This window comes from Mus pahari, chromosome 5 (genome assembly GCF_900095145.1).
Source record: "Mus pahari chromosome 5, PAHARI_EIJ_v1.1, whole genome shotgun sequence".
NCBI lineage: Eukaryota > Metazoa > Chordata > Mammalia > Rodentia > Muridae > Mus > Mus pahari.
Genome location: NC_034594.1, coordinates 137,478,277 through 137,492,954, shown reverse-complemented (window position 1 = coordinate 137,492,954; position 14,678 = coordinate 137,478,277). Strand labels below are relative to the sequence as shown.

Here is a 14,678-nt window from a genome sequence, read left to right as displayed (position 1 = left end):
CTCTCTCTCTCTCTCTCTCTCTCTCTCTCTCTCTCTCTCTCTCTCTCTCTCATGCACAAGGGTGCACATACAGACATATCACCAAGATCCAAACACTGTGCTAGACAGTCATTGGTTATGCAAAGATCAATGAGTTTTCCCATACCAGATATTCAAAGTCTGGGGAAAGAGAGGGGTATTCATACACAGACTGTAATAGCATGTTGTTCCCGTCCTTACAGACTGCAAACTGAAGTTTTCATCAGACTGTTTTATGGAGACCCAGAAAATAAACCTTGCCATCATTTCCAATGGCGCATTGAGGTTTTCAGAGAAGTAAAGGTGCCTTTCCAGGGAAGTTACAGAGGGGACAAAGAGGAAAGAGGTTGCAGTAAAAAAAAAATGGCACGGAGCCTGAGATTCAGGATGCCGTTGCATTTAACAGCATTCCCTGGATCCAACATAGCAGGCAGATCTTTGGTCTTTGATTCTGGATCTGCTTGGGCTCAATCATCAGCCCTTGGTGTACCTGCTCACCAGTCATGGTGGAGTCAGAAGCAGTTTTGGTGAAGCTAGAGGAGGTTTCTTTTCCAGCATGTAGCTTCAGACTTCAGCTGACTTTGAGCTGTAAATTTACTGTCATTGCTGCAAGAACTGTTGGACTCGAGAGACTGTGCACCACTGGTGCATCTGTGGGGTAGCACCATGATTACAGAGAACAGAACCCGCAAGGCTCTCCTCCCAAACATCAGACTATGGAGAGACGAAGCCCTTGAATGAGCCAAGCTTCAAATGTTGATTTTGGATAATTATTCAAGGCTTAAAAGCCTGGGTTGTTTGGAGGCCAAAGAATTTGGGATAAGTTGTGCGGTTAACTGGTATGAGTTATCAGGGTGACTAAATGTATGTGTAATCTCATAGAAGTTAAGAAGCCAGAGTCAGGGAGCCCTGGGCTTCATCCCAGGGAGAGACAGAGAAATAGGACATCCCAGGCTGGGGCTGCCAAGCAACTCAGACAACACCAGCACTGTTTTGCTGTTGCTGTGATTGTTGGTTTGCTTCCTGTCTCTAACTCTTTATCAGAACATGGCCCAGGAGAGACTTGGCTACTCCTGGAAGTGACGCAGGTCTACAGGTCCCAAACAGACTTGGATGTGAGGTGAAGTCATCATCATGACAGAGGGAACAGGCATGGGAACAGGAGCCACTAGGCATTAGTCTTTCTTTTTGCATGGCAAAGAAGGGTCCGGAGACATCGGGTTGGATGAGCTGTAGGGCTCTTTCCAGTATGAATGGTCTCCCTCAGCTATTCTTTCTCTTCTATAGTCTCGCCGCAGCTTATCACGCTGGTTGGTGACATCCTGGGCTTATTTGAAGGACCAGATCCTTGTAGCCCCCCCCCCCCCAGGAGCTCTGAGGAGTAAGGTTTAACTACCAGACTCACCAGCAGGAATATGGACACCTCTTGCTATAGCGGCAGCAGTAGAATTGCCATTCACGATCCAGCACTGACTCAAAGTAGCGGCTCTGGAACCCCGCCACCAATCCATTGTTGGAGCACTTCTGGTACCTGAAGAGAAGAAGGCATCAGGGCACTGATGAATGCAGACTCCTTCCTCAAACCCTCCTGACACAGTGAATATTCTCTTGTTGACCCACACCCCCACAAGTTATTCTATTCGATACAAAGAGTAGATGTTGTATTGTAGAAATTGCATGTGTGCCACAAAAGTTCCAATGACTCAGCAACTTTGAATGGAAGAAAGCTTGGGAGACCCTGTTCCTAATGACTTTCCAAAAATGTATGCTTAGATGAAAGAAAGCTTGTGAATTTTACAATTGAGGATGCTATAAATCATTTTACTTGAATTTAAACTAGAAAGCTGACGAAGAACTATAATGAGTTGTTGAACTTCACATTAATATTTTACTCTCTCCCTACACAGCACACAAAGTATAGATAGATACAGTGCTGTTCTGGGGAACCTGATGAGAAGTTTAGTCAGCATTCTGTCTGTGTATCCAGGAATCTTTCTATCATCTTCTAGGTGGGTCTCTGGACTTCACCCCTAGAACCTACAGATAAGCCAGGAACCTGGAAAATCTCCCCACAGAAAATCCACAGGCCAACTGAGTTCAAACTCTTTCCAGAGGCCCCTTTTCTGTCCTATCATTTCTGATTTTTTTCCTGCATGGTATATCCTCCATCCTGGTCCTAAGTTGGGAGGGGATTTTCACTCTCATCTCCCGGTGCTGCTGGTCTCTGAACCCACCCCTTCCATCCTCAAGGAATCTCTCTAAGTGAGGAACAGTGGGGCTCCTCCTCTCCCCGCCTTTCCCCTACCCACACACTGCCTGAAGGTTTGGTCCTTTCTGCTTGGATGTTGATTGTTTCCTTCCTGGCCTCAGAGCTTCCTTGTCTTATGCAGAACATGATATTTCCTAAGTTTTTCCAGGCCGGTTTCTGTTGTTAAGACAGAGCAGCACACTAGTTTGGGTTTTTCTTTCCCTGCTTACAGAGAAACTAATTCTATGATGGGGCCCTTATCTATTTCCTACTACCTTCCAAAGGACTTATGTCCCGATTCTGTTCACACAGAGATTCAAGGACTTAGTTTATAATACATGAAACAGATTCAAAGCATAGCACAAACCCCTCCAAGTCAGGTCTTCGGCTTCTTCTGTATCCTTCAGTTTCTTAGACGCCTGGGATATCGATCTGTCCTCTCTCGTGCGAAACAGAGGGCGGGTGGCTGATGGTACATCGTCTGAAGGCTGCTAGATACGCCCTGATTTGCAAATAAAACTGCTTCTAGAAAGTATGAAGGGGGGGGGTTGTTCCCTTCACTGACTACTGAGTGGGGCACTGAAGTGGAAACTTAAGGGTTCTTTGGAAAGTCAGTTGTGTTGGATGGTGTTTTGCAGGGGCAGACAGACACGTGATGGAGTGTTTTCATGAAGCAGGCACAGGTGGAAGGATGTTTTGCTAAAGCAAGCACGTGAAAGGATGCATGATGAAGAATTCTTCACTAATGAAGGGCATGTGTTGGTTTGCCTTACAATGTGTAGTTGAGCTCGGTCTATTATGACTCTATAGAGAGAAATGTACCTAAACACTTCTGGTGGTGCTCTGGTGGCTTCTTGCTGCTTCCTTGGACTCCAGCTGATTGGCAGAGTGATGTCTGCTGTTACAGACTCAGACTCATGTGGAGCTTTGCTAAGACAGACTCATGAGCCGAGGCAAGACACACGGTGAGGCAAGACTCCTGGAGGACACGTGATGTTTGGAGGGAATATAAACTGGACTCAACAGACAGTGACAGAGACGGCTTGCTTGCATAGCTAGCTTTGCAATCAATGCTTCTCGGTCTCAAGTCTTTGCTGACCTCCACTTTGTTGAGAGGCACAACAAAGAACTCCTGGGATCCCTGGTGACCCCTGGTTCCTCCTGCTGACTTTGCTGATTCAGCCAAGGCCTGGCTGTCTCTGCTAGGTCGTGCCACCCCCGCTGATTCGTGTTTGCTATCCCAACTCTGCCAAACTAGACTGCTGGTATATTCATGAAGTGTTTGCGAATGGATCGAGCTGCCACTGCTGACCCATGAACTAAACTGTGGATTTCCTGACAAGGCAGATGGGATTTGCTCCAAAGAACAATTTCTAAACAGGTCCACTTCCCCTGTATCCTAATAACCTTTCTTTTCCACTACCTCTGTGAGCTGGAAGTGGGGGGGTTAAAGCATAAAAGAAGTGTTATTAAAAATAGGGCTTGAGAAAAACTAAAGTCTACAGGCAACCTAAATGAACTGTAATACTGAGGCATTTATTTAAGTGTCACTTTTTTTCTTCCCCCACTGGTGGAAATTAATTCATACATCTTTCCTTTTCATTCATTTATTATTTATGTGTGTATTCATTTATATGTATATTTAAATTAAATTTATATGTATATTTATATGTATATTTAAATATACATTCATTCATCAACAATTTATACCTTACTACTATGCTGTTTCAACCACTGTATGCATGATGAAAAGGGAATTAAGAGATAGACTGGGTGCTTACTCAACCATGTTCTCAAGAGAGATAACAAGTTCAGAATAGAGAACTCAGCTCTGTTCGATCAAGAATGAAATTCAATATGTAAATTGAGACAGATGGCTTTTGATTATCTAGCCTTTTTTTTTAACCTCAAAAGTATTGCCACTTTGGGCTTATTCACTTGATATTAGACTATGACTGTCATAGTGTGATGGAAAAGTAACTTTCCTTGTATGTCTCAGGTGGGCCTACTCATCTCAATTCCAAATCACTGTGGGTGGGAGGAAATCAATATATGCTCTAAGAGTCATAGGCAAACTCTAAGGTCTTCAGAGCGCAAAGGCGCTATGAGATTTCCTGTTTTGTCCTCATTAAATAACTACTTTCCTCCAAAGCAGAGCCTTTTACTCCCCATCTCTGGTGTGGTTTTATCCCCAAGACTCTTCTATCCTTGTGTTCTGTGTACTCAGCTTCCTATAAGGAAAAAGAGTTCCCATGGTGGTGAACTCCCTTATGGAAAAATGAATGTCAGAAGGTAAGCAGACCCATCTCGAGGAAGCCCAGTTCTGAAAGCAATCCAAGTTGCACAAATTCCCTCCTGGCTCTCTGCTGGCCGGCCAGCCTCATGGCCCTTGCGAGAAGAGTACTGTCATTTTCACAAGCCCCCTCAAATGATGCTTCCCTGTGAAGAGTGGTTGCTCCCTGTGTGACTCTGGCCCCAGACCACTTGGAGAAAGGTAAATGAATACCAGTGTCAGCTAGATGGCCTTCATATTTTGTTAATGTGAGCCTGATATGAGTTTGGTGGTGTGGAATTGTCCCTTCCAGAACTGGACTTTGGTAGGGGCATGTATTCATGTAACATAAAGACATACATGGTGGGGGCGGGGGTTTACTATCATGGGCTATGCTTCTAGACTTTTGCCTCACTGTTAGCTGAGTCATTCAGAAGAGTTACCATGCCATCTAATGCCCTAGGTTTCTTCTCTGTAAAATGCACATAGTATATATTTGTATTTCTCTAAAAACCAAATAAGAGGCTGCATAGAAAATCCTGAGGATGCTAGTGTTTTGATGCTGTGAAAATCACCTACTGTCATTATACTTTGGTGTAGTCCACACAGCCAGCTGGAGTCTACTTGTGAGAGCCAGTCCCGTGCTGAGTGTCGGTGAAACATTGTATACGTGCTCTGAGCTGTTGTGCCCCTAGGATGAAGCTCACTGAGAGAGGATGCCTCGGCCACTCTGTACACAGATGCTCTGTTATCTCTCATCACCCCAAGCAGATAGTACAGGCCTTGTGGGAAAAGACCATTTAATTCTTATTTTGGATTCCTCGTAATGCCTGAGGCTTGTCCGGTAAATGTTTGATAGAATGAATGAGCAAATGACTGACCAGCTGTCTCCTGCTGTTGGAGGTAGACTTAACTTGTAAGGGCCTATCACTTGAGCCCTTGAAAGGCTCTGGAACTATTCCTAGGTTTTTCCTATGGAAACTGCAGCAGTGGTTCATTTTCCTGTTTCCAACATCTGCTTCAGGAGCAGTCCTTTGGAGGATGAAGGTGCCAAATGGGTACTGCTTCATGCAGTACTCGCATGCCCTATTTATACCCTCAGACGCCCTCTCAATAACCTCTTAGGTAACAAAGCTCATGTGAACATTGGGTAGAGCTGCAGAATTCAGAATTACAGGCCCCGGGTTCAAGGAGGTGAGAATTGTTGAGGGCAGCTGATGAGACTTAGGGAGGGAGCAGAGGGTCCACACATTCTAGTGCAATCAAAGAAAACAAACCACGGTACAAGGGCATGTCAAGGCCCTGGGACACTTCACAGCACTGGCTTGTTGCTTTTGAATGGTCTGCAGAATACTGTGTCAGCTCCAAAGCTGTAGCTTTACTGATGCGTAGTGGCAGACTCCAAGAAAGTGTTCCCTTGGAACACGGCGGTCAGGTGCTCTGCTTCAGCGATCCCCCTCCCATTCTTTTTCATTATCTCTTTGCTATTCAATTTCAGCTTCAAACACAAGAGCAATATCAGTTCCATGCCGCCGAAGCCTGGGAGTTTTCTGGAAGGGAGAGCGTGAGGCTATTACTCTTCCCATGACAACATTTGCTCCTGTGTTCTGAGGAAAATGGCCTTCCTGAAAACGATTTATCTCAAGGTCACCACCTTAGAAGCAGAGACAGAAAATGTACCCCTCTGTCTGCAGTGGTAAAACGGAAATAATAGGTCATGGGAGGACCTCCTTCTGAGGAATCTGTAGGCAGGGAGTCTCCTCTCCATCTTGACACGAATGTGCTCTGTGGGTCCTCATAGACCCAGTGAGGACTCGGGGAGGTGATACCTGAACAAGAGTGGCCAAGCTAGTCACTAACTAGAAAAGGATCTGTAGCTTGGGCTTGTTTTATACCAAGACTTTTATGCACGCTTCCCTTCAAGGAAGTATAGAACAAACAACAAACAAATAAACAAAAATGGCATTGCAGTCCATCTGTTACCAATAGCACCTCAGCTAGACTTTCCCTTATATGTGAGCTTCACCGAGTCTGGGATGGTCAAACAGGAAGAACGAGGGAGGAGGGAGGAGGAGAGGGGAGGAGGGGGAGGGCAGGTTTTCTTTTTCTTTTTTCTTTGTTTTTTTTTTTTTTTTTTTTTTTTTTTTTTTTTTTGGTTTGTGGAGTTTTAGCTCACAAACTCTGATNAAGAACGAGGGAGGAGGGAGGAGGAGAGGGGAGGGGGGGGGGGGCAGGTTTTTTTTTTTTTTTTTTTTTTTTTTTTTTTTTTTTTTTTTTTTTTTTTTTATTGGTTTGTGGAGTTTTAGCTCACAAACTCTGATCTCGGCTAGCCCGTGTTCAAATGTGTAGAGAACCCAAGATATCAGTGAACTGAAACTAGGATTGAGTTGGGTATAAAAGTGAAAGCCACAGCACCATCTTGGTCAGTAGCACTCAATCAATTTTTAAATTGGAAGATCTGGTTGTGTTAGTCTTGTCTCACTTCATAACACACGTATTTTAAGGGCTGTTAGCTTGTCTCCAGTGCCATGGCTGGCATGGACTAAGAGTAGTTTTGCCCATGTTTCACACCAGCGGCCAACGCCCTGCATGGAAGGAACAGTGTGAAACAGCTTTCTGAACTTTTCCAAATTTCCTTCCATTCCTCGAAGTGGATAATTGTAACATAGAATCAGACTTTAGGTTTTTAATTCTATTCTTCCTGGAATAATTCTTTGGTTGCCATTAACCATTTAAAACACAGTCTACAGAACTTTAGGGTGCCCAGTAACTATTTCAACCAATATTAAAGTTAAAGGCTGCTCTGTACTGAGCCTGGTCTTCTTCTTGGGGCCCTGGTACTGAGAAACAGCTCCTCTGACAGGGCAGACATTTTAGAGAAGCAAAGTGAGACCCATGATGGAAGAGCACAGAACAGGGGACTAGATGGGTCAGGGTAGTGACCTGGTAAGGTAATGTTGAGGTAACAGGTAGGGATATAAACTTTGATGCAGGATAAGGATGTTTAATCTAAAAAACTGAATTTCTGGATTCTTTTTATTGAAAACTTATTATTTATGGATTTAAAAACCCCTGATAATCCTTGGATCCTCCATGAAGAATGGCTTAGTGCTGAACTCCCCCAACAATGCGTCCAGTTCCAGAGGGTAAGACGCAGTTCCAGTCTCTACCCCCTAGTAAGTCTCACACTTTCTAACTCAGATTGATATTTTCCTTCCTTGTGATGCACACATTTCATTTCAAATGGTCTTCGTCTGGCTGTCCACCCCTCAGTGTGACAATATAAACCTTTTGAAGATAAATGCCACATCACTTATTTTCCTGCCCCAATGATGGGGGCATGAATGGTCTTTTTAAATAATGTCCAGATGTATGCAGGCTGCTCTGTTCCTGCTGTTCCTGGAAATGAGTTCTGTCACCAGACTCTATGTTTTAGAGCTGCTGGACTGTCTACCAAGAATTAAGCAGAAACGACCTGTCAGGTAGAAAGATGTGCTGTAGAAAAGCAGTCAGTAGTGACTATTCAAAGGGCTTTGGAGTAAATCCAGCTTGTTTTGTGAGATGTCCTTTTATCCTGAAAGTTTCAGACTATAAAAGGGCAGTAATCAGGCTTAAGTGTGGATGGCTCATAATCAAAAGTTATTAAACTACTTTTTAACCTGTTGGCATAATGCCAGCTCAGTATCTAGTAAGTTGTGGCAAGTATTCAAGATGCTTGAAATTGTACATTTAATATTCATAGATTCTAACTGAATTATATATTCCAAAAGTCCATGTATCCTGACATTTCCATTTCGAAACTTACTAGCTGGTGTGGCTTGTCTCAGAGAGCCTCAGTCTCCAGAGTGTCCCTAACTGTGATCATGAACAACCCTTCACAAGGATTTACATGGGTGGGTATTCTGTTAAATATGGTATCTGTGTTAGTCATTTTAATCATCAAAACAATTCTATGAAATGGACAAGCTAGCATGATCTTCCCTGCTTTATACATGAAATGGGTTTTTAGAGATGTTAGGTAACTTACCTAAAGACACACAGATATCCTTTAAAATTTTGTTTGTTTGTTTTGTTTTTCAAGGCTATGTTTCTTTGCATAACAGCCTCAACTGTCCTGAAACTCTCTTTGTAGATCAGGCAGTCTTCAAACTCCCAGAGATCCACCTGCCTCTGCCTCCTGAGTTCTGGGATTAAAGTTGAGTGCCCCCATGCTCGTCATCCTCTAACATTTTTATAATAATTTATAAAGCACATTTCTGTTGACATAAAAATGGAGGATATGACAACTACAGAATTGTGTTGTGGGGAATTAGTCCTCTTAAGGGTAAAGTGTAAAGCCTTGAAACACGCACACATACATACACATACAGGCATACATGCACTTGTGCACACACACACACATAGGCACACATGCACACACACATTACAAGTGCACACATACTCACAGGCACACCCTAAGGTTTCCAGCAATCTGGAAGTCTTTTATTGATTGGAAAGCTGACATCAGCAGATACCAGACAGAGGCAAATCCCGCACTGGGAAGAGTGAATTTTATCATCGAACTTTCTTTAAAGAGAAGAAAAGTATCAAGTTCCCCTAGACAATTGATTTCCAGTACTTAGGGGAATGACCTAGACAGGAAGTTGGCCCAAATCCTCAGTCTGCCACAACCTTGTTTCCCACACTCAGCCTTTTTCTCAGAAGAAATTCTTACATGGAATCCATTTTAGCTCAGCACTCAATGTGGAGTGTGCAATATACATCATACCCATTTATGGTATAGGACACAAGTCTTGACTGTTTCTCCAACACTGGCCTTCAGTGGGCATTGATTAGTGCTTAGAGCCATGCTCCCACATTAGGAAAACAAAGATACTGAATACCTTCCTCCCAATACTGTAGTGAATAAGATTGGCCTGTGAGTAACTCAAGGGCATAGGTTTGTGTTATTAATCTTCATATTATCACAGCCTAGCAAAGTTTATAATAAAAGCCACAGATTGGGCAAATAAATGTACAAATGGCAAAGGCAGCAAAGCATCCGAACACCACATAAGTTAGGGCTGGGTCATTCACCCTTTACTTACTACGATAGTTTCAGTGACTTTTCAGTTCCTGGGCTTTTGTTTCTAACCTGTGTTGTAAGATTGGTCTATATTCTCTGCAAGGCCCCTTCTAGGCTTGGGGTTCTTGAACACTGTGACATTCTGTTTGTCTTTGAATTTCCCATCATGCAAATCAACAGCCTGAATTCTTAATTTTCACCTTTCAACTTAGGAATAACTTTAGGTTTAAAGATGACATAAGATTCACATCTGTCCTTCACCCAACTTCCCCGGTGCTGTGTCCTGAAACTTGGGTATGTTTCTAAACACTAAGAAATGACATTAGCAGAAGCCCAAGCTCTAAAAATTATTATGATTTACATGTCTACCCGTTAATGTTCTTTTATTGGCCTAGGATTCAAGCCAAGACATTATGTAACATTTACTCCTTATGCCTTTTGAAACAAAGAATTTGCTATGAAATATTTTAGTTTGCTGAAACATTAAAAGTATAGAAGAATGCAAATCAAATAACAAGTCCATCTTGTGGTAACAATGTGAGTCAGCCAGGCTCTGGACATGTTTTAGATATGCTTAAGGAAACTTATAAACTCCCTACTATGCATGTTGGTGGATACCGTAAGCCAAAATGAAATATTGGACTTCATCTTATAAATGTGGAAATACAAAAGTTCAAAGACATAAGCAATGCAGTCATGGATTAATTAATTCAAAATTTAAGCTCTAATGAAACAGATGCTTTTAAAATGCCTTTGCAGATCCTGTGAAGTCCAGGGAGTAGAAATGGTACAGATTTACAGAACATCCTTCCTCCAAATACATGCCTTGAAGAAGCCTGGCTTGCCCAAAATAAGTTTTGTCAAATTCCATATTCACTAAATCATTATTGACTGCCCTTAAATGAGAGGCTAAAGCGCCAAGTGTTTGTTTGAGATGTAGATTTGTTTTAGAATCCCTTTCTTCTCCTAGAAGCATCATGATTTGTATTTCCCTTTTCTTCTTTCATTTATTCTCTCCCACACCCCGCCCTCCAGAAGGAATTGAGAACCTAAGACAGTACAGCTGGGCTGGGTGGTGTGAAGAATCCTAGCTCACACAGACCCTTCCACCATACAGCAGTTCCGACTCACTACAACTTACAGTTTCATCTGGTGCCACAAAAGACTAATGTATCCCACAGTATTTGCTAATCAAAGTCAGAGGAGTCCTCTGAAAGCACTGCAGGCCTGTCCCTGAGGAGGCGCGCATATGCACAGGGGACCAAATAAGGCCTCTTGGGAATTTCAGTGGTAGAACCAGTCACCCTGCTTTACTTGAAACCAGGTTCCCACCCCTCCACCCCCCACCCCTCCTCTCCCCACCCAATGCCACAGTGAAGAATGAATAACAGTCTATTCTTCGTGCATGAGGCATGGTGAAGTGATAAATCCCTCCTCTCCCCACCCCTCCTCCCCCCACCCCTTCTCCCAGGCATAGACACCATGAAGCACTCCACACTGATGGCTGCACCCGGAAAAGATGGCTCCCCATTAGCAAGTTTTCTTCAGCAGATTCTTTGTATTGTCAAGTTTGTGTTTGTCCCTCCTGCCTCTTAAAATAAACCTGAAAGCTAATTTACTTACACAAGACAGCCAAATTGCAGAAAACTCGTCAACAACTCCTCCCCAGAACAGATTAAGAATAGGCAGCCAGTCGGGGAGACGTAATTGCTCCCCAGCCTGTGAACAATTTCTTGCCTTCCAAATTTTTCACTGAGACTGAAGTCTGAACACAAAGCCATAATCGTCTAGGAGAAAAATGCCTAGGGAGTATTTGGGTACCAGTTCTGGGCAGCTGGGTCTGGTGGTGAAAAAGCTGTTTTGCATGTTCTTAGATCCTGTGTGTGTGTGTGTGTGTGTGTGTGTGTGTGTGTGTGTGTGTGTGTAAGAAAAATCACGTTTTTCCTTTTCTTCCTTCTTCCCCACCCCATCTTCAACTTTGGGAGTTCGTGGCAACCAACTGCAAACAGGCACGTTTCAGACTAAATAGCATTTGGCTTCTTTCCTTAGCTGGGTGAACACATGGTTCAAGAGAATGCAAGCAAAAGCCAAACACACACACGCTGAAGTGAGTGGCAGCTTTGTGTAGAGATTGCAAAGTCTGAAGGTTCATCTTCCAAAGGCAGCAGCAGAGAGATGGCTGAAGCTTGGCCTGAGGTCACACTACATTTTATCATTAGCACTAGAACCAAAACCCAGCTTGTGACTCACCCCAGGGCGCCCTTCCCTGCCCCCAGTTAGGGGTTAGGCAATCTTTCACCCAGTGCTGTCCTACTGTGGCTCTGTCAAGGGGTTAGAAAGCTGGCCCATCTATGTGATGGTCCCTTGGGGTGGGTGGACTGGACAGGCAGTTAGAACTAGGTCATTTCTACCCTTGAAGCCAGGCAATGAGCCTGCCTCCTGGGACTCACCAGGGTCTGTCTTCTGTCCTCAAGACAAGTTTGGTCTCTGAGTCATCTGTGTCTGAAGGGGTTTTGGATCTGTTTGGCAGAAGCAAGAGGGGATGGGGAAGGATGGCCTAACAGCCCTGTTCAAGAAGCCTCTACAGATTCCTCAGTCGGCTTCTGTTCCTGTAATGCTGCCTGCTGCCTCCACGGGTGGGCGGGCAGACCCTGTCCTCAGGAGCAGAGCACTCATCAAACTGACACTCACCACACTGGGCCAATCCCTGTAGCTCCCACCTTCTCTCAGCTTGAGTGCGGTTTGGGGGCCCTGGCTCTGCCAACAGGAGTCTGCTTGGGGTGGAGGCAGCAGGCTCTTGGGAGCCCACTACTGTAGCTCATCATATGTTCTTCAAAGCTGAGACTTTCTGGATCCAAATTTTGTCTTTCTAGCTGAGGAAACCCACCTTATCTCCAGACCACAGTTTGCCAATGTATAGCATGATTTATAGGCCTGCTTAAAGTATTAGATCAGATAATTGTATGCAGTGTGTGGTGTGATGCATGCTCAGGGCATTTCTCCTGGACGGCTGGAAGTATCACCGTTAATGTTTTAAGTTGACTCCTCCCAGATGCTCACTCCGCCCGTGCCCTGCAGGAGCCCCTCAAGGTTGTCTTGCTCAGCAGAGGGCACACCTGGCAGCCTTCCAGCTGGGCTACCTCCTCCCTCAGTCTGCCTCTCCTAGGGTCAGCCTCCACACTCTCCCTAAGTCCTGAGATTTGGACTCCATTTGGACAGCTGTAAATGACCAGTCTAGCCACCCCTGGCTCTAAAGATGGGCTTCTGAGCAAATGCCAGGGCTGGGATAATCAAACACCACAGAGAAGCACAAACTGGGACCAATGCAGTTCCAATAATTAGGGCAAAAGGCAGAAGGCAGGACAGTACCTCTAAAAACCTCTGGTAAACTATATCCTAGCAACAGAGGTTACTTTAAATTCAAGAGAAAGGGAGAGAGAGGGAGACAGAGAAATCTTAGTAGTAAAACCCAAAAGAACATGTTTCATCAGAACAGCAGAACACTACTTAACTTCACTACCCTTTGCTTCTAGTTCTCAGTCTTGTCTACCCAATCACTTACTTTGAATCAATTATTTTTTTTTTTCAGAATATGGATGCCGAGGACCCAATTGTTTATTTTCTCCCAACCACCCTGGAGTAATATTTTTGGAAATCAGTAAATCATTCCAAAATGGAAATGCTGTTCCAGTGTCACAGGGATACCCACTTTCTATAAGTTCCTTAAGAAATTTCCAGTTTGGAAGTCTGATAAGCATTCTGCACGCACCCAGCTTGTGGGGCACACAGCCTAGGGATGGCCTTTGAAGGAGTAGAACCAGAGAAGTCCAGCCTCCGTGGGACTTACCCCATCCTGGTTTTTCACCTTACAACTGTCATCTACATTGTACACACCTGCCTGCCAGAGCATGCAATAGTAGGTTTAGGACGTGCCCATGTGCTATGAGCCCTGCTATTTTTGAGGACCAAACTTCTCCCATGTAGTACACGCACAGATGTTCCCATCCCTAGAGCACTCTCTACCTCTTACCATTCCATGCCGGCCCTGTTGATCTCCTCCCACCAGCACTCAGTGGGCTCCCCCAGGCTTTGGGGTGTAGGCATGCAGGCATAGTTCCATTGTCGGTCAGAGCCTTCCTTCTTGCTAAAGATGCTCCTCACAGCCACCACCACTTGCCCGTGGGGACACTGGTAGCTGAAGCCTTGGCGGTTCAGATTCACCCATCCATCATCACCATAGTCCTGGTACTGCTGATATGGGTACCCGTAGTCACCATACTGGCCCCAGACTGTGGTCACCAGTGGCAGAAGCACCCACAGAAGAGTGAGGTCCATACTGCCTGGCTCCTGGCAAAAAAAAAAAAAGTCATCCTCGGTTTGCTGGGCTGACTTTTATACCGCTGCAGCTGACATGTGGCTCCCAGATGTGGGTGAACTGGATCCAACTGCAGTGTGTCATTGCTCAAGCAAAAGCTTTTCCACGCTGAGAAATTGGCCTTGCTTGCGTCCAGCTTGTTTTAAGGTGGAATTCTAAGAACATGCAAGGAACATGTAAATTAAGGAAATCTCCCCGGAGAATCACTTCACGGAGAGGGACCATAGGCAGCTGCTCCACTCTGCTCAGAAATACCCGAGAAAGACCACCTCAATTGCCTACTCCCTCCCTCATCTCCTGGCATCCTGCCCCTCTGCCACGCCCCTTCTCACTAGCAAACCCGGTATCCGTTCTCCAGCGTAGCTCTCTAGAATCATACGGAAATCCAGGTGATGATTTCAAAACACAAACTTTGATAAGTTAAAGGAACACAACCTTTAGATTTCTGCAAACCTAGGTGCCTGGATTCTTTTTATGTTCTTAGTCCAATGTGCTTTAATTTGGGGTAGAAGCAGACCGTCTTCAGGTCTACTGTTAAAATGTCTAACGTTCAGGTAGAAGTGCTATTGGTCCATGGAGAGAGCAGCAGGGCGTTATCCCTGCTTCAGCATCCGCCTGAGCCGCTGAAAGTGGTCCCTTCAGCTCTGGCTTAAGTATGGAACTAGTTAAGCTCAAATGAATAGTAACATTTTTCAGCTGG

The 14,678-nt window shown here is 44.6% G+C and overlaps 1 protein-coding gene across 1 annotated transcript in view; it reads right to left on the bottom strand.

Annotated features, from left to right (window-relative positions):
• Dpt (dermatopontin) overlaps positions 1–14,031 on the bottom strand; it is a 31,065-nt gene extending 17,034 nt beyond the window's left edge. The window contains exons 1-2 of the mRNA XM_021199218.1: positions 13,634–14,031; positions 1,424–1,549 (exon numbers count right to left, since the gene is read on the bottom strand). Of these exons, the coding sequence (XP_021054877.1) occupies positions 1,424–1,549; positions 13,634–13,938 (431 nt within the window). The 5' untranslated portion in view covers positions 13,939–14,031. The remainder of the gene's footprint in view (positions 1–1,423; positions 1,550–13,633) is intronic.
• Between the last annotated feature and the right edge of the window lie 647 nt (positions 14,032–14,678).